At 41.1% G+C, this 20497-nt stretch overlaps 1 protein-coding gene across 7 annotated transcripts in view; it reads right to left on the bottom strand.

Moving 5' to 3' along the window:
* The window catches only part of dab2ipb (DAB2 interacting protein b), a 174523-nt gene that overhangs the window by 148668 nt on the left and 5358 nt on the right, over window positions 1–20497 (bottom strand). For 5 of the 7 annotated variants that reach the window (XM_030435605.1, XM_030435598.1, XM_030435602.1 and 2 more), the window contains exons 1-2: window positions 8800–8908; window positions 3691–3815 (exon numbers count right to left, since the gene is read on the bottom strand). In XM_030435605.1, coding sequence (XP_030291465.1) covers window positions 3691–3815; window positions 8800–8872 — 198 coding nt within the window. In that variant the 5' untranslated portion in view covers window positions 8873–8908. Of the gene's footprint in view, window positions 1–3690; window positions 3816–8799; window positions 8909–20497 lie in introns of those variants that run through there. The other 2 variants (XM_030435599.1, XM_030435603.1) reach the window with 2 other exon arrangements.

Raw genomic sequence — 20497 nt, forward strand, 5'->3', positions numbered from 1 at the left:
AAAATATTGCTCTTTTTGCTCAACTACATTAAATTGATCTATATAATTACTAGATATTTTGCAGAGGAGATTATCATGTGTGGGAGTGGGGCACTGAGTGAGACCACAGAGTGCCGAGGATGCTGCATCAGAGCCAAAGCAGCGGAACTTTAAATTAATTTATCTTTTTTTTTTAAATCAAAATTATTTCATTGATACATTTTATTTATCCTGACAAAGAGTGTTATACAGTTTGTCTTTCCCTATTTGCAAACTAAAAGTAAAAAAAAATTCAATTAGTTTAAATATGAAGCTGCAATTGATTTGTTGAGATAGAAACTCATCTGTCTCATTCCTTGTGAAAGGGTTAACAGATGGAACAGTGAAGGAAAGTGTCTTTTCACTCTCTGCTTACCCACTTAAGATACTGTAATTGCTTTTGCCACGGATGTAAGCGCTGACTTGATTACAACCATAAAGAAAATGAGCTAAGCCCACTTAATTGAGGCAGAAATCAAAGCATCCTTAATTTGATACAGTTTTTTCTTCTTTTTTTCCTGTTAGAAGTACTATAAAAACTTTTTTATATCTTTTATCATGAGCCCCCTCTACTGGCAGTCATGCAAACCTTTGAGAGTAATGATCTGAACATATAAAGTGAGCTTCATGGGCCCGTGGAACAACTGGAGGATTCATAACAAGCTGAGAAAGCAAAAAAAGTCCAAAACCCTAGAAACCCCTCTGGAATCACAACTTTCTTTCAGCTTTATTACCTTCATATTGTTGCCCTCCAGACACACTGGCATTCACACTGAATCTTGAGATTGTTTTACCTCTGTGCACAGTTATGCATTCCCTCTCTGAACTCCTCCTTTTTATGTTTGATTTTTTATGTTTGTGGGAGAATTAATTGTGCTACGATTTACAGAAGTGTCACACTGGCTCAACAAATTGTCAAGGGCCTCTTTACCTTTGGCAAACAAGACAATACATTATTAAGTAAGCAGTGTTTGACAAAAGTACACAATATCTGCCCACACTGTATATGATTACACTGTTAATATTTGTACATATTATGAATATACGATTCTATTTTCTATTTCTCCTCTAACTATTCTTCTTACCTTTTTGTTATATTGTGTATTTTTTGCTATTATTATTGTTATATTGAACTGTCTTTTGGCTGCTGTGACGCACAAATTTCCCCGTTTACGTAACTGATAAAGGAATTTCTGATTCGGCTTCTGATGTCAGCATTGGATATTTGAGGACAAGACGAGCTAGAGAAACAGACATGCCTGGCTGAAGAGCAAAACTGATTGAAGAAGGACAAAAGAATCCACCAAAAAATAGAAAAACAAAAAAAAAAGTAAGAAAGACAAAAAGGGAGAAAACAAAAAGGCAGAAACAAAGAAAAAGTGTGACTGTTTACTGAAACCCCTACAGCAAAAACTCCTTCACGGCCAACAATCAATCAAAACTTTTGTGCGGGGACTCTTAAAGTCTTTTGAACATAATGATTTCTCTTTCCTCTCACTATCGAACGCCTCCTTCGCTTTCTTGCCCTCTCGTGTTTTTTCACTGTAGGGCATTCACGACTTCTGCATTTTAAAAGTCATATACTAATGCCATAAAGTAGATGAATAGTCGATTGATTGGAAGAGACTTGGGATTGGGATTGGGATCAACCTGGGGGTAGATGAAAATAGCATATTCCTCCATTAGCTCTGAGAGGCTGTTTACAAATGAGCTGCAAACCTTTTTGGACTAAAGCTTGTCTGAGCTGGAGATATCGTTCAACTGCAGGGACAGCGGGAGTCTTTCCGTCTCTGAATAACTTAAAGTCTGTTTATTTAAGATGGCATAATGTAGAAAAGTTATGTCCTCCCTCTGCTGTTAGGACGCCATCTCAAAAGCTCTAAGATAGCCTACTATGCAACATTATATAAAGAGTGAATAAGGACACATACATATTGGAAAAAAAAGAAATGTATGAAGTTTTAAATATGTAGCATATGACCTTGTTTCATTATTACATTCTTTTACGATCACAAGATCAGTGTGCAAGGAAATAAATGTGTCAGCTTCAGACAACAAAGAAAATGGGCAAGCTTAAACTGTTCTCATTTTTTTGGAATATGTGGCTGAATATGAATTATTGAAGTGCATTTTAAAAGAAGAGATATTGCACTGGAGATAGATTGCATCACATGCACAACCAGAACAAATGGGTATTCTTCACAGGATGTTAGAGGCTGCATCTGAATCATTCTCTGACTTGTGATCATTGATTACAGGCTGCATGAGTCTAAGGAGCCTGAACTAAACTGTATTTTCATATTAACTCTGATCAAATCATTCATCTTGTGACCAAGCAACCGTGACAAACATGACCCTAAGAAGTGCACATACATGTTCCACGTGTACTGTATGTTTGCAGGTTCAAACATGGAGCAGTCGATTCTCTGACCCAGTCAAATAAAAACTGTCTACCTATCTATATCACGCCATCACACCCTCCTCTGGAGGAAGCCCATTATAAGACTGTCTCATCGTTTTGACCTGCAGTTTGCTGACATCGCAGGACTCCAGCAGTGTTACAGATGACCTTTCAGAGTCTGGGTCTCTAGATGGATGCATTTAAAAAGCTGTTGTTCTTTGCTGCTGAGGGGAAAGAAAGCACTGTTGTGGAAAGGCTGCCAAAGCATCGATTCAAATAATTCCTCCCCGCAATTACTGCTCTATTTCAACATGGCATACCACAATACCTTCAGACAGAGATTAAACTGAAGTTACACTCTTCTCCCCAGTTCCAGCAGTCATGTAAAAGGTCAGGGGGGTAGACCCTTAAAATTCTAGTTAAAGTTGGCCTCATTCAAAAATTATAGAAGGTTTCATAAATTCCTCAACATAATCATTGGTTTTCCACAATGTGAGTTTAACAATATCACTGGATACTGTTCCCAATCCTTGCAATTAGTCACCTTTTAAACTGAGGTCACACAAAGCTGTTAAACAAGGGCAGGACACTGCAGAGTGAACAATGCAATTCAGATTACCCTGCTGACTCCCGATGTGCTGTGCACAACAGGACCTCTAATCTCACACAAACTTGCATAATCCTGTGTGACGCTAATCAAAACAACAGAGGCAAGGAGCTTGCTCTGCACAACCTGGCTGCCTGTGGTCTCCGGTGTGGGATGAATTTAAATGTAGAATAAATTCCCCCCTCAACACAGGATTCATTCTACAGCTTGTGTCTCTTCACAGCTGGTAATTTATATAATATCCCAAATGATCATGCATCTTCAAGGCATTTTAGTTTAGAGCCGGACTCAAACCCAATAATCAATTATCCAAATAGTTTGCAATTAACTTAATAGTTGACAATCATTACATAATGTTTTGCAGCTACTAATATATGTGATATCCAACAATATCCTGTCCTTGTGGTTTAATAGGACTTGCTGGAATTATTTACTATTATTATCATTATATAAACATGAAACATGACAATATTTACATGAATTTAAGATGTGGTGTAAAAATATAAAGCAAAGTAGAGAAAAAGGTAGATGGCAAAGAGCTAAAAAAGCAAAAGCAACTGAGATGAAAGTGACAAGGAACAAATAAAAGCAGGAAGATGAACAGATGACACAATGGTGACACAGAAGGACTTGACAGACAGAAGATTGTACTGTCTGCTCTCACCACCTCCTCCTCGTTCAGAAGCAGCATCTGACAGTCGGCAACCACACAGTACTTTTGGTTCCACGCAGTTTGCTCATCATAGGAGTGACCACGTGACATCCAGTGTCTCGACGGACACCGCACATCTAGAGAAGGAGAAGAAGGTACAAAATCACAGAGAGAAAGACATCAGTGGTGACGGCAGAGGAAAGACAAAATACACCTGGGAAAGTGAAAACATTTGTTTGTTAGCTTGGTAATGGAGTGGAATAAAGAGTTTCAACTGCGACATCCTAAAAATAAGCCCTCAGGACGAGGGAGGAAGCAGGCGGCGACGAGTGGACAATAAGTACTCTTGTTTAATAGGCCCTTTCATCTGTGTGAGGAGAATTGCTTTTCAACTCAAAATAACTGTTTTGCTCAGCGAACACAATAAACCTTTTTCTTGATTAGAAATGCCACTGGAGAGGTAATGACTACCGCACACTCTCCACATTCTCTCCCCCCCCCCCCCCCCCCCAATCATTCTATGGATGTGTGCTGAAGAAAGGATAAATATAAAACAACCGAGACAGGCATAAATTGGATTCTTCTGCTCCTCCAACGATGACATGACATAAATCTCAGAAATGCAATACATGTGCTTTATCCACACGGGAAATGCAATCCGTCAACTCTCACATTGTTACGGAGACGCCGTGACTGCATCAATCAACGCAGAGCATAATCCGAGAGTTTCATTACGGATCTGTTGGACTTGTTAGCATGTCAGGTGCTTGGGTCTCCACACCGTGTGCAGTGAGAAAACACATTTCCTGATAAACTCAAACACTTCTATCATCTTCTGCAACATCCACTAGAGGATGATGGGTGCAGTATGTGGGTCATTGTGCTGTTTTGATGGTGCGGCACATCACCACTGCTTAGAGCAAGCAATGTGTTTCATCATATGATACACAACATGCTGCGTGGATATAGCCGTACTTGATGAAAAGCCCTGAAACACATGATATATTCTAAAAAATGATTCAATGAGGCACATTTCTGTATATTTCATACAGTTTATTCCAGCGTGTTGGCGTTTGAAAACTGGAGGTTTTTCATCTCATCTCGGAAACAGAATATAAAACTCAGTGTGCTTTCAGAGACACTTCAGTCTAGTTTCACAGCGAATATTCAATGCAATGAGATGTATATTATTCAGATACTGCGCTGGGATTTATTGTCATGTATCTTTCAATCTCATTTATAATATTGAAGATTTACCAGCTCCGGTATGCTGGGTATGAATGGGTGAAATGCACACATTATGTTTAGAGTTGAGCCGACCTTGTCAGCCGTGTCTCTCTGATCATTTTATCTTAGTGAATGGCTGCTTCACATTCCCAGGTAGCCTCATCGTTGCCCCATTAGAGAGAGTCACAAGTGCACAGACGCATTAAAGCACAAACCCACCGGAGATACAGCTGCCGCATCTGAACAGCTTACAGTCATGCTGTGGACAGGAGCAGGTCAAGCACACAGAGTTTTTCCATTAAGCAGAGACAGGTATTTTTATCCTGATTAAGTTACGTAAGTCAGAATCATCTGCACAAGCTTTAGAAATCGTGAGAGATGAAAATGAGAGGCAGATATGCAAGAAAGTAGGGCCAGGCGGTCTATCGGGTTCATGATCACCCTCACCGGTGTCACATTCAGCTACAACATGGATTTTGCAACACTATCATTACTGTCATAAGTGTTTCAGCCCATCAAAAAAAAAAAGTGCTTTACTGTGGCTATGATTACATGTACTCATAGAACTTAAGTTGTATCCAGTAACTACTGGACCTACACGAAGAAGGTAAACAAGCCTCTACATCTCGGTTTTTGTTTGCAGGAGCCAACACAAACCACTTTATCTACTCCCAACATCCAAGGAAGTGAAGACTGAGTGGATTACCGTAAATTACCAAATAAAAGCCGGGGTGTTTATTTGTTTAAATCACTTAACAGACCAGGCGTTTTATTTGGGACCAGGCGGCAATTTGGGACAGGCGTTTAATTCCTTCTTCACAAAAACTCCTCATCTCTGCTGTTACTAGTGGTGCAACGATCATCATTGATCCCTGATCCGATCAGATCAATATCTTCGGTTCGGCACACACGTGATCTGCGGATTGATTTTTGAAAAAAAAAAGTTGTGAGCATGTTCAATCCACACACTTGTTAAGTGCAGCGTGGTCATGGCGAGCGGAAGAACGGAGGAGCTTGAATGCCCCGCGTCATTTAAATGGGAGCATTTTGACTTCCCTGTCAAATATAATGATGAAAGAAAGAGGCTAGTGGATAAAACTGCGACGGTGTGTAGGCACTGTGGCACAAGAAAGCCATATGACAGTGGAAAAACATCAAGCATGGCCACGCATTTGAAGCGGCATCACCCCTGGTGTTTCACTGACAGGAGTGAGAACGAAGACTGCTTAACAACCGCTTATCACAGCGGCATTTGTCTCGTCTTTATTATTTTTATTTTTTAAAAATGATCCGATCCGTGACTCTGATCCGCGAAACGATCCGAACTGTCAGTTTTTTGATCCGTTGCACCCCTAGCTGTTACTCATGGTGACGTACATTTGTTTCGCCATCGCCCTGATCATTCTGTGGGACACTCTCATGGCGTGCCCGTTTGCTGATAACCCATCAATGCATGGTTATCTCAAGCTCCTCGCTAGCCTTCTTTCTACCTCCACCAGGCAGCCTGGCCTTTTTGCTGTCCTCCTCGGACAGATGCTGAAGCTCAGTTTTATTTTTTCGCCAATCTCTTACTCTCTTGGGTCGACAGAGAAACGTCTAGCGGCTACTTCTCCCCAGTTTTCCTCTGCATATTTTACAATATTTTAAAGTTTGGATTTAAAGGCGTACTTTTTATTTTTTTGCTGCACCGGAGCCATGGCGATCATCAATGTGATATTCACTGACAGAAAGCAAGCACAATACATGAAAAAGGCGAAAGAAGAAAAACGTGCAGCATCAGTGGTCACGTCTTCTTGCTTGATTTTAAAAAAATGTATTAGACTCGCCATTTATTTGGAACCGGCGGTTATTTATCAAAAAATACACCTGCACCCAGCGTTTAAAGGGGACCCTGCGGTTAACTGAAACCCGGCTATTATTTGGTTATTTACTGTATCTTTATTTTTTTTTTTTGGAAATGTCCCCACCACAACTGGAAAGCTCTTATAGCTTTCATGTATGCTAACCATTTTAATTCAAACTACATTCTCCGTCAGGGCCAGCAATGTAAAAAGCAGGATGTGCTTTGAAAATCAAGCTAAAGGATGAATCTCGTGTACCATTTTCCATCTACAGTAGCACGCTGTAATGCAGTCAAGAGAGGCCAAAATTGAAGCCAAATAAATAATCTGAGTAGTAAGTTAGATGCAGGACATTGTTTTACCGCGTCGTTCTATGTGCTACTTGATACCCCAACGCAAGCTCAGCTGGTTAAGTTGTTAACGTTACGTAAAATCTCCTTCTGCTCCATGATCCTCTCCAATGTGTGTCAGTTGCTGCTAAGTAAATATAGTTGATAGATAAGCCCCATGGCACACTGACAATTTTAAATAAATATACTTTGAGTTTTCTACAACAAAAAAAATGCTGTTGAGATGCCTAATCCTTCCCCTTTGTCTCACTCTGAATGAATCACATTACATTTCCTAATTAACCTACATTACCAGGCAGTCTCTCAAATCACATGCAAGCCCACATAACATATATTTATTCTTATTTGAAGCCAAGAAGTACATGAGATATGATTTAGAATCTATTTGTCTTTTTAAAAATATGTTCCCTTTCACTGCCGACAGAGTGAAAAGGAGTCAAATAATTTCTGAGTTAATATAATTATAAAATAGCATCAGTGCAAAAAACTAAAAATACTGTGTGCAGTTTTAGGTCACCCACCCCTACAAGAAAGACAGACATTAAGTCTTTTGACTGGTGCAGTTTTTCTTGATATGTCTGAATTCATTTCCTTGAAAAAAGCAAACGGGGTGATATTCATCTGTGAAGCAGATGAGCTCAGAGTCTCTTGCTCTCATGGTGATAATCTCAAAACCAACATAGCTGTTCAGCGTTTACCACAATAGAAAGTAAGAAGGAAAGAAATGGCAGACCAATGCCACAGAAAAAGGAAACAACTCGTGTTTATCCTTGTACTGTGCAGTATTTCTCGAGCAGGTTCGTGACAGAACTCATTGACTCTGGTTGACAGACACACCCAAGGACAACCCGCTGATGTGATATAAATTATATGGATTTTTTTCCATGGCCTTGCTGATTTATAGATCGGGGATTTGACAGGTCAGGTACATGCTCTGTTGTGAATCGATATTTTACAGGCACAGCGATCTGAGGTAGCAGACTGTGTGAATATATACACAAATCGCCTTTTCCCCTGGAATGGAATAAGTACAACCAAGGCTTGGCTACATAACATAAGGATTATTCTAATTTTGTGAGGCTTTGGTTATTCTGATAGCCATATAATTTGAACAATGTATGTGCCATGTGTCACATCAGTATTCTGACAACATCTCTTCCATTTCCAGACATCTATGTGCCAAAAACAATGACAATATGCTTCTGCTGGTATGTGCCATTTTTGGTAGCTGCAACCAGGCCAGGTGTATTGTCCTGGATGAATGCAGACATCACCTCACCTCTCCATTCCCCCCAGTTGTGCTCTTAGAGCTGCTCTGGTTTGCTCCTATACAGTAATACATCACCATTATGCAGGTTATGCAACTGATGCCATCTCCTCTGTATCCCAAATACAATACACAAGAGGCACAAACTGGGGCAATGTTCTCAACATCATACAGCAAATTGAAATATCACACAAAGCATGTGAAAAACAAAAACATCATCACATCGCTTTGGATTGAGAGATTCAAAATAAATATTTCAACAAGTCTGCCACAAAGCCAAAGTGAAGCGCTTTCCCAGCAAACAAGCTAGCTTAGCAAGTTAGCTTAACTGAGCTACCTAGTTCCCCCAAAATCCTGCTAAGTGTAAAAAATACGGAGCTGATTTTTTTAACTGAAAATAAAGTCATGAATTTGACGTTTGTTTGCATGTTCTTACCTGCAAAATTAGCCAAAGAGGAAGACCTGAAAAAACGGCTCTCTACTCCCATAACAGCGCTATGTTGAGACATGTTCAGTTCCACTTCTCAACGGCTGGTTAAAGATTTTTAAAATGGCGCCTGCCATCTGCTGGTGACGAATGAGATCGAGCTCGAGCTGAGCGACAAAGCCACGCCCTTTCCGGTTTGCAACATCGGACCTTATTTGGAAATAAAAACTGTTCGGTATGAAGAGACACACGAGCATTTTTGATCCTGTTTGATTTGTGTAATGAATCACACAGATGAAAATAATTTCCAAATCAATTTAAATCAATTAGTAAAGTAATTTAAACATTTAAGGGTTAAAGGGTCAAATTATGTTATATATCAAATCATATTATGTGATTTTAATATTTTTTTTGTACCTTTTCTTGGCCGAGTTGGCAGCCATGTTAGTTTTGGTAACGTGTTTAGCATGACGATGTAGTTCACTGGGTGGTTTAACACAACACAAGATGATATTTTACTTTAGTTACGACACACTGACTTCTCATGACTGGAAAAATTATTTTGAAATATCAATTTTTTTGTGAAATTGCTTTAAAATGATAACCTAAAAATGTTCCTTTAAATAGAAAGGTACTCATGTACTACTAGATGTTAGCTAAGTATGCTAACAAGCTAACTAATGTTGTTCCCTAAGTAAATCCAAGCCTAGTAGCCTAAATGTTCTTTTATTGGCCTAATATCGAGCACCATTTCACAGCGATGGAGATCCTTTATTTGCAATTAGAGCAGATCTTAATTCATTCTGTGAACTCTCCTGCAGCGTAGTATAACAAAAATAGGTTTCGAATTAGTCATGCTGTTAAGTCAAATTCTCACACTACTTATGTTATGTAACTTAAAAATAGTAACAGCCAATTTGGCCTCTTTTTTAGGTGGCAGTAGTGGAAAATTAGTCATACTCAACATTTGTTGTGTTATCTCAGAACGATGAAGACAGTTGGAAAACAATGAGATCAAAAAAAGGATGCAAACTCTACAGAATTATTTATTTCCATGCCAACCATTGTTTATCAAATGATGTACAGATTTTTAGGCATTGTATTACCTCTAATGGCTTGAAAAAAAAGTGCACATAACTGACCTAGATTTAAACTGAGCCCCAAATGTTTAACAAAACCGGACTGCCCCTGATACCAATTTTCTGCAGTTGTAAAAGAAGTCTTCAGGAACTCTGAACATCTTGGACTCTACTCACAATTCCCCAGGTATGAAGGAACGTCACCAAGACAAAGAGCTGGAGCACATTTGAGACAAAGGCCCTTTTGTCAAATCAGTGAAGCTCTAGTGACCCAAACCCTGGTTCCAATTGGACTTCAATGAGCTGTGTCTTCCTTTCGCCATACTTGAACCTGGTGTTTAAAGGCTACCACCTCTGGGGAATGTGGGTAACATCTGTACACAGCCTTGAAAAATGGTGGTACTTATAAATCAAGCACAGCCAAAGAAAAGCATAGTGGGGGGTTCTTGCACACCTTCACCTACATCCATGGTGCCTAGACAACTGAAACAGTGGGAAAAAAGCATAATCAACCTGATGACCCCAATGAAGGCCACAAGCTGAAAAGTTCCAACAATAAAGTTCATCTTTATACTCAGAGTTTTGCAGGAGTTTTGACCTCTTTACACAGTTTAAACCAACAAAGGAGTAACAGATGATAAAATCTACCTGAGAGGCCGAAAAAAAACCCTTGGTGGATAGTCGGTGATAAACTGGTGGTGCACAAATGAGCCAGGGGGAGTTTTGCTAAACTGTCCAATCAACATCTGCAAATATAATGTGCTGGAGACGTGCAGTCCTCTTTGTGGTGTCTGAAGAAGCTGACAGGGGAGGTACGCAACAGCAGGAACGGCGCTATGCGACAGCAGCTGTAGAGTTCTCCATACGCAACACATGTTTTACATTAATTGCGTCCAGCTGCAGACAGCGTTGTCACTTAATTAAATCACAGCCTTCCATATGGGATGACTAATCTCTGTACCAGGTAATTAAAAAAACTCACCTGTGAAAAGGTGAAAGAACTGGATTACTGAGCCACCTGCAGGTCAATCTACTTGTGCCTGTTAAAAGTTGCTGCACACTATTTTTGTACACAAACATCCTCAGTGTTGTGTAAGAGGATGTTTTTTTTCAACAGCTAGAAGAGAAAACTGCCTGAAACCCGGCACGGCTGAGCGATTACGGTTTTAAAATTATAACCTATCAAAAAAAAAATAACACATTCCTTAAATCCACTTCTGACACACTGTCTCTTTCACTTTACATGACAAAAAAAAATCACGGCCTGCAACAAGATGCACGACGTGATGTTCCCACATAAGAGGGCATGATTAGGTTACACATTAGTGTGCCGTCTTTGTGTTATTACCTTTTAATTGTAGGACATTTATGTAATCCGGCATGTCGCACTGAAGCTCAGATGAATAGGGTTCAAAGGGACTAAAGATGGTGCATTCATTGGGACCGTGTATGCTTGTGTCCATGAAAGCACGGTGTCACGGATAAGTGTGTTTCACTCCGCGTGTAAAAGATAAGGAGTGTTCCCATCAGATAGAAGCTGGATGCTCTTCAACTCAGGAGACAAGCGTGGCCACTTTGTATTTGCATTCACTTACAGCCATCTTTCTGCTCCCCCACGTGTTCTTTTGACATATCTGACTCAGATCAATAGCTGCACAATATCAGCGTTTTATTCCCGTCACTCATCGATAGCTGTGGTCCGCACCAAGATAATAAACCCCACCTTTCACCAGCTGCTACAGCGTCCGTCTGCCAGGTAATGACCGAGCAAATATAAAGAGGCAACAACCTAATGGTGTCAGATCAATATTCCGAGTTTGGACCAGCTGCCTCACGGACGCTTATTTTTGAAATTTGGCTCTCCTGTTCCAGCAACAGAAGACGATGTTGGTGAGCGACGGAAGAAAATAGCCATCCAACAGGCACGAACAGGACAGATGTGATAGCGACGTACGTAGGCCGCCTCGTTGATCTATCAAAAAAGAAAAAACGACTTCTTTTGGAGCTCAATCTGAAGAAAAACTGATCTTAGCGGAGTTACACATTTGACTGCTTTTTTTTTTTTTCCAGGACACAAGTGCTCTGAAAATACAAGAGGTTAATATTGACTTGACATCAGATAACAGTCTCTACACCTACGACTCCCACTGAATATGGATTCTAGGCTCCCAGCTGACCGAACCAGACTTTTTTTGCAGAAGGTTTTCGGAACATCGGGTGAATATCTTCTCACCAAAATATCCGTCAGGTTCACTTTACCCATTTTCAGGGAAAGGAAGCTCAGTGGAAGTTCACTCAGAAAGAATATCTTAATTCTCTCTCATTCTAAAGACTCCTTAATCAGCTGACTGTAGGCTTTTATACTCTTTCAGTTAAACCAACCAGATTTTGCCACAATTACAACTAATCATGTCACTGATTGATTGAAAAACGCCACTGAACACAAGTATAATGAGCACATGATTAATGACCTAAAAGTGTACGATTTAAGATGTACTGATATGTAATTGATATGCTAATGATACATCATTAGTGCCACAAATGACACTTTAAATACACCAGAGTGCACTTTACGCTATTTTGAGATAAGATTCTTCTTTTAAATTAAATTTAACTCTAATCCTATCACACACACACAGAAATATATAAAAAAATTAAATCAAATGCGTGACAAAGACAAAGTATAATTGTTTTCAATTTGAAGGACACTTCAATAAAGTTTTAAAAATCATTCCAGTTGAAACAAAGTTGAATTCAAGTTGTTTTTTTTAATTGCTGATCTGTACTTTAGTATATTTTAATGCATCTTAATGGTACATTCAAGTACACAAAATTGTATTTCTGTACATCTTTAATAGCACTAATGTCCTACCATTCGCATATTAAAGCAACATTATGTAGAAATGGGCATTTTGTGGATTTGGTGCCCCCCAGTGCAATTCCACTGTCGTAAATACAAATTCCAGGTCTGTTACTGTTACGTATGTGCTAACTAGGGATGTATATCGTTATGATTTTATCAATACCGATACCGATACTCCTTATCGGCACCGATACTTATCGATACTCTTATCGATACTACAACATGTAATTTTGTGTAAAAAAATAAAGACTTTACAAGATGTTAAAAGATTCAACCTTCTTTTTATTACCACAAGGTAATAATAAAGCTTCAACAGAATAGAAGCTATGCAATTACAAATACCCCGGAACAGATAACAAGGACTTTGGCAGATGCAGCACGACGCAGCACCGAGCAGGCAGGAAGTCGAGCACAGAAATAACAACATAACATCTGGTTACTTTTCAAAATAAAACACTCTGTGTTGACACCAGCAAACAAATCTCAAAAAAGAGACAAATACAAGCTCTTCTACTAATCCTTCAGTCGGGAACACTTCCTGTTGTTGTTTTTATAACACAGTGGAAATTCGGGGTAAGCAACATCACCAAACACCTGGAGCGCGCGCATCTCGCAAAAATCAGAAAAGTACCAAAAAGTACCGGTCCTCGGTATACATCCCTAGTGCTGACTACCAACAAAACTCATTACGTAATTAAAATGTGTCCTCAAAACGAGTGTTGTGAATTAAACATGTGATCCCCTCAGTGAAGCTACATACTGCAGAAACAAGTAATGGCTGAGACAGAGACACTACCTCCAAATGCTGAATGTTCTTCCCCTGATATTGTTCTTAGAAAAAAAACCACACACACACTATGCAGCAGGGGCAATGCAACATTTCAGCTGTCCTGGTGATGCTTCAGCCTATTTTTCCTCACAAGAATAAGGTGTTCAGCAGAGCTTTCGAAACGGATGATGTGCCAATGGCAGGTTCACTTAATCATATTAAATTTGGCTGCACCACATTTAGGTGTGCATGTTCCAGGACCCTGATACTGTGCATGCTGTCAATTGGAATGGCTTCTGACGCCAGAAATGGGATTGCGGCCATGATTTATTTCATTAGTTGTGCCCTTTTTGCTTTCCCTGCTACACACAAAGAGTGTACGACACAAGCTTGTGTGGAAATCGCGGGCTTGACAGATGACACGAGGCCAAGCTCTGGCTAATATGGTGTCACAGTCCAAAACCTTCATGGATCTTTTATACATTACTTGCTGCTGAATGCCGACAGTGTTCCTAGAACCTAAACCCAAAAGCATAATTCTCTCCCTTGCTTTTGTTCCAGTCGATGCCATTGTTTAGAAGTTGTAAGCCAGCTGATGTCGAGCGTAAAACATATTCCTCATATTTGGCTTAATATCCAGGAGAAGTCGTGGTTACTTAATTATAAGCCTCTGATTTCATCTGATACAAGCTGTCTTGCAGAACATACTTCGAGATAAAGATAGAAACTGAATTAGAAAAAGGCGCCAGAGCAATGTGGTATGAACCCATCATAACCCACTGAGGAGGCACTTCGGAAAGAGATGCGTCCATTTAAATAGAAAGTTATAAATCCAGGCTGTCTACACGCCGCTAGCTGCACCAGCATGCTCTGCTGCAGCTCTGACAGATTTAGAGCCCTCGGATCCACTGTGCCGCTGATGGGGAGCTTCATCATGTCTTCTGCTCGTATAAAGCAACACGGCAAAGGCCGAGCGATAAGCCCACACGCGGAGCCGGTGATTGAACTTCCTCTCACAGCTTTTTCCCGGAAAATGCCATGCGAGCAGGTAAATGCCACGAGCTCGCCTGGCACTTCCGCTGCCACCGATCGCAGCTTGAGGTGCAGGTTAAACGCAGCGAGGATGCAAATGCAAATAAACAAGAGTTTGGTAATCTTATGTTGACGCGGGGGGAGACGAGACTCCACGAGCGGCACTCAGAGCTGGAAAGGAAGTCGTGCTGCCACCTGACAGCCCCCAGTTAGACACGCAGACCTCACCCAAGCTGTCATGTAACAGTCCCAAAAAGATGTCAGAATTAAAGTTACTCTGGAGCATTAAGATACTACTGGTACGAAGCCAGAGATGCTGTATCAACCACTCGATAGCACAATAAAGCCAGCCGGAAAAGGAGCTTTTGTCAGCCAAGACATTAATATGAAGCTTGAGCAGTTTTGTCGCTCCTGGTCATCAATTAAAATTTAATCTGCAGCCCTCAGTCGGGTGAGGCAACGATCAAAGATCAGCGTTCTACATATGAATGCGTTCAAGCTCTTATGAATCACTGTCACGAAACTTGCCAAGCACTCAGGAAGTGTGACACTGGTGCAGATGCAACCCGGGCGACCGACAACTTGAGGGGTTTAGAGGTAAACAAGGACAGAAGAATGACGTGCGGACCTTCATCAGCTCTCTGCAACATCTTTTTTTTGTGTATGTGTGTGTTTGAACAACATTGCTTAAATCACTGTTGCAGCTGCAGAGGGAATTGTTGTGACTCTCCAGTATACTGAGAAAAGAATCGATACGAGTTTTCTCTCACACACTCACACGCGGATCAAGATGGCAACGCACCATCGGGGTAATAAACAGTAAAGCAATCTTATAATTCTATCACTGCAATCGAGCAAAACACCGGCAGCTCCTCGGTTTTTCTATGTAGTGTTGCTCTACATGTATGACTGGTTTCACTCTGTGCATTGAGATACAAGGACGGGAGTAGATGTTTGAGCAAATGCAAGAAAAATGCCTGTGTTTGCAGTAACGTCTACTTCATTCCCATACAGTCTCCTCCCTGTAAGATCATACAGGTTAAAACTTACTTCCTCTTATCCTGGTGTTAAGAAACAAAATGAACACAGTATGGACGTAGAGCGTGAATGAGACTTTAGATGGCAGACGACGGCGTTGAAACCGTAGTGACTGAATTAAAGTTTATTGTGTTATCTCCTTCTGCAATTAGTAACTTAACAGATGTGCTAACTTCAGTGGTTTATGAGCTGTAGTGTCCCCAGCAGTGATGTGCACAAGGAGGGGACCAATTGTTGAAAAACGCGTGCTAAAGTGCCCTCCTGGGAACCAAAACGTGTGCTAAAGTGCCCTCTTGGGAGCCAAAAAAGCGAGCCAAAGTGCCCTCTTGGTTGGCAAAACACACTAAACTGCCCCCTTGGCTGGTTAAAACATGATAAAGTATCCTCTTGGGAGCCAAAACACGTGCTAAAGTGCCCTCTTGGGTGCCAAAACGCGTGCTAAAGTGCCCTCTTGGGAGCCAAAATGCGTGCTAAAGTGCCCTTCTTTTCGCCCCTGCCCTTCAAAAAGTCTGTGCACGCCACTGGTCCCCAGTAAAGACACCGACCTCTTCAGTCTCTCCCCCGGTCTTCTGCTGCTCCTGGAGAGGTCGGTGTGTTTACTCTGAAAACTACTGCTCACAAACTGCCGTATGAGCTCCGATGCCGGCTGTTTGTTTCACAAAGCAACCACAAGAAAAACAAAGTATGTCAAACAGTAAATTCATCCGGGCCCACTGAACCTTCCTCTCCTCTGGCTGACCAGTGGACGACCAGTGCAGCAGGTATGTGGACAATAAAAAACATGTTAAATGTTTGTTTTTAGCACCGAGTACCACGATGACCACAAAGCTGCGATCGACGCAAGCCAGTCAGAGGTAGAATAGGACGGCTCTTGTATAAAAAAATGCAGTAGGATCAACACAAAGGCTTCACAGACATTTATTAAAATGTTTCATTTCGACATGATTACTTTCAAATCATGAAACAAAGTGAGATTTCTGTTGTATGTTCTGTTTGGAGGGCTGAGTGCAGTCGGAACACCTGTTTGCCGCCAGGTTGATTATCTCATTAGTGCAAACACCTACACACACACACACACACACACGCAGCAGAATTCACTTTGGGACAAAGCAGCTGCTGGTTCTCTTCATTTTCCAAATGTTCTTGGAGTGCCTGGGCTGTTATAACACAGTGTTTGAAAGAAATGTGGGCCGCGTATCAGCAATTACTTTAAGTTCCCTCAATAAGAGCTGGACTGTGAAAACTAAATGTGAAAAAGACTGTCACTGTCTGCAAGTAACGTCGTGTCCCTGTGTTTCTGTGATGATGACGAGGCCTGATTAACTGCACTTGAAGAAGAATCCTAAAAAGAAATTACACAGTGATAAAACCGAACAAACTGTTAGCAATTAGTGGAATAAAAGAGATTTTGTTTGCCGGCAGTAAAAACAATGGATTCAAGCGGGTCAATAGAAGACGGTTTTAATTTCCCTTTTGTAGCCTTTTCACTGTGAACTCCAATCACCTTTGCTTTTCAGTCCTTGACTTAATAGTAGATTTTCAATCGCATCTCTTGAGGTGGTGAGTGGGAGTTTGCGGAGGCAGCGCTACACTCAATTTGCACTGGAGGACGCTTTTATTTCATGCACACTGACCCAGACTTTGACCCAGCTCAGTGTTTGGTTGAACATCCTTTGTCTGGTGCTTCCGTCAGCAAGGAGTTCTCACTCCACGACCAAACTGCTATGTTAAAGTAATATAGCAAAGAGTGGGGTTTTCTTTGAGAGTCAGATCTCATTCAAATGCTTTGAGAGTTGAGCCGAGTGGCGATGTTGCAGTCTAAAAGATCATTAAATATCTCTTTCCAACAGAAAACACAGCTTCTGCAGTGCCTGAAACACCTCATCAGTAGTCCCGGTGTTAATTCCATGACTTCCTGACATCACCATGTGACACATTTGCATAATTTAAGCCTATATACAGGGTAGAAGTGCAGCTAGGTAGAAGCCGAAAACATGACCGAGCCGACTGGAGTCACTAAAAGCGCTGCTAGCTCAGGCGTGTGTGAGCTGACCAATCAGAGGAGACTTGGTATTGAAGGGACAGTGTGTAACAATTTAAGTAATTTATTAACTCAAATCAACGTCTTCGTTCATAAGTAAGTCCTCATTGGTGTACAATTACCTCTGCCAACAATCTGACTTATCCTCCTGAGCGAAGAATATCTCTCTATAAAAGCAAGTAACCTCTGTCTGTCTGTCTGTCTCTGTGTGTGTGTGTGTGTGTGTGTGTGTGTGTGTGTGTGTGTGTGTGTGTGTGTGTGTGTATTCCTCAAATATCTCTGCGGATCAGGATCAGACTGACCTGAGAGTTTCAACATGGCTGCTGCTTGGTTCAAGGGTGTGCTATTTCGCATTTGTTTGGACTGCAATGATATCGTTAATAAATTATTTCATAAATGCTTTACAAATTCCATGAGCATTGTCCACCAGAGCCACCACAGTCATGTGCGCACCAGAGCCAATCACTGCAGAGCCCACCGCGACCCTCCATCTTAAGAAACAAGCAGCGGCGCGAGCTGGACCAGGATTTTGCCGGCGGTTCGGTCCCGTTCTGTTCTGTGCATCTAAACTGACTGTTGTGGATTAATGAGACTAAACGAGTCCGGACCGAGTCTGTTCTCGGGGGAGATCCGGAGATGCGCGGACAACAAAGTGGAATCGGAATCTGTGGATGTTCGTGTGTAGCTAGCTGCTAGCTGCTAGCCACTAGCCAACCTACACGGCCCACCTCTCGAGGCAACCGGACCCACCGACACGTTCAAAACCGGACTTAGGGTAAATAATGTTCGCCACGCTTTTTCGCGAACATTGCCGTCACGTTTGCTTTGTGTCTGGTGCAGAAGAAACGGTAAAAACGGGCTTTTGTCACGAAAGTGTCCAAGCAGCAAGTTTGGTTGTTGACGAACAGGAAGTTGTGGGAGGGACCTAGGCGGATGATTGACAGGACAGTCGGTGTATAGACAACGATATTGAGAGTTGAGAGATTTGTGACATTTAGCGTGTTTGGAGTGTGTAGTTAGTGTGTTATGTAGTGTTTGGTGTAGTGAGTTTAGTGAGTAGTGGAGTCGTTTTTTTGTTTAATGAGTCAGAATAATGAGGAGAAGCTGAATGTGGAGCAGGCAGTGCAGCTCTTCATTCAGCTGGAAGGAGCTCAGGCAGACCTGAGCATTGCCTGCATTTAAATGTAAATAGTTACATATAACTTCGTACATTTTTTAAATGTATGCACATATTCAGCAAACAAAAATTTATATTTGCATTACTTTTTCTACTCGGATTTTATGTTTTTTTTTTTTTGTGATTTTAGGTCCATTGTGTTAATACAGTGTGTCAAAATGAAAATATAACTGTACAGTCACACATGTGAGGTTGTGCTGAAAATAATGACACCAAGTAAATAGCTTTTAAGGTGAAATATAATGGCAAAATCAAAAATAGTCAAAAACGGCCAATTATACCCTGGAATATCGGATTTCACAACAAACCTAAATATCCCTGACGCCCCACCTTCAAACACAGCCTCATTTGGCCATCCAGCTTGACTGCGGAACTGAGAGGGAACTCTAGCCTTAATAACTAACTACATATTTACCTCATTACTTGAATCAGTAGAAATACTCGATGCTGTTGGGAAAGAGTCCATATTTTGAAAATTAGTTTCTTGTCCGTCAGGGCCACCGTAGCTTCCGGAACGTCTCCAACGTCTTCAGAACGGGAGGGGTGAGCAAAGGAGTGTTGCAGTGTAGAACCTCACAGCTAGATGGCGCTTAATACTTGATATATTACACACTGTCCCTTTAAATCATCTGTAAAAGGAAGCCTGATCTTAATCCTGACGAATCAGCTTTATCGGTAATCTGTAAAGTAAAAATCACTCACCACATTAATCCAAACTCTGAGGTCACGAATTAAAATTAGTAAAATCGGCTATTTCGATCTTTAAACGGAGTGATTACAGAAGGTTAAGATTGATGAAAGGAAAAGGCATATTCAAGTGTAGAAGCAAAACATCCCTTGTTGATCTTAATTAGCTGCAAACGTATATTTATGTTTGTCACACATGCAAAAAATGGGTAAAACTACACCCCAAGTCTGCAGCGTTAGTGTGCTGATTGTCTGCAGGTGTGAAACAATAAATCAGGCGCGATTTACAAATTAAATTGAACAGGTGTTCTCAATTATACTGATTATCTGGACTGACTCACCAGACACACACACACACACACGCACACACGCTACAAGGTCTCCAGTCATGTCATGATCCACCTCAGGAGGTCAAAACAAGATTGAAACGTTGAAGTAATCTCAGCGACCGTGAGCAAAGTCTGGGACGTGCAAGGTGCAAAACAAAGCCCCAAAGGAAGGGATCAATTTAAGGCAACAGGACCAAACGAGTGTGAGACCAGAGCAGACAGAGAGTCACTTCAGTAACTTCAGCACACTGAGCCCTGCTGCACTGAGTTACTGCAATTAGACACCTGCCAGGGAGATTAAAGGGACACACCTCCACGTTGACGCCACAGGAAAGAAACACACCTCCATGAATACTGAAAATTAGATTTAGAAAAGAAAAGAAAACTGGCCAAGAAAGGAAAACAGCTCTTCCTCTCTCTGTGTCCCGTGTGAGAAGCTTGTGATGCAGAAATGATTGTGATACATAATGCAGATAAGGAAAGCTGAGGTGACATAACGAGGTAAAGAAACCCGCTGACACCACGCGGCAATGCACCTTTGATTTCTTCACCTCTTCTTTGAGTCGGAACGGCACAATTTATATGGAAATCAAATATAGCCTCAAAACATTTGTTTGCATCTTAACTTGCGGGCGGTTACAGAATTTACGGACTTTCAACAAATAGAGCAGGCGTTGACTTTGTGATTATCT

This window comes from Sparus aurata, chromosome 12 (genome assembly GCF_900880675.1).
Source record: "Sparus aurata chromosome 12, fSpaAur1.1, whole genome shotgun sequence".
NCBI classification, from domain to species: Eukaryota; Metazoa; Chordata; class Actinopteri; order Spariformes; family Sparidae; genus Sparus; species Sparus aurata.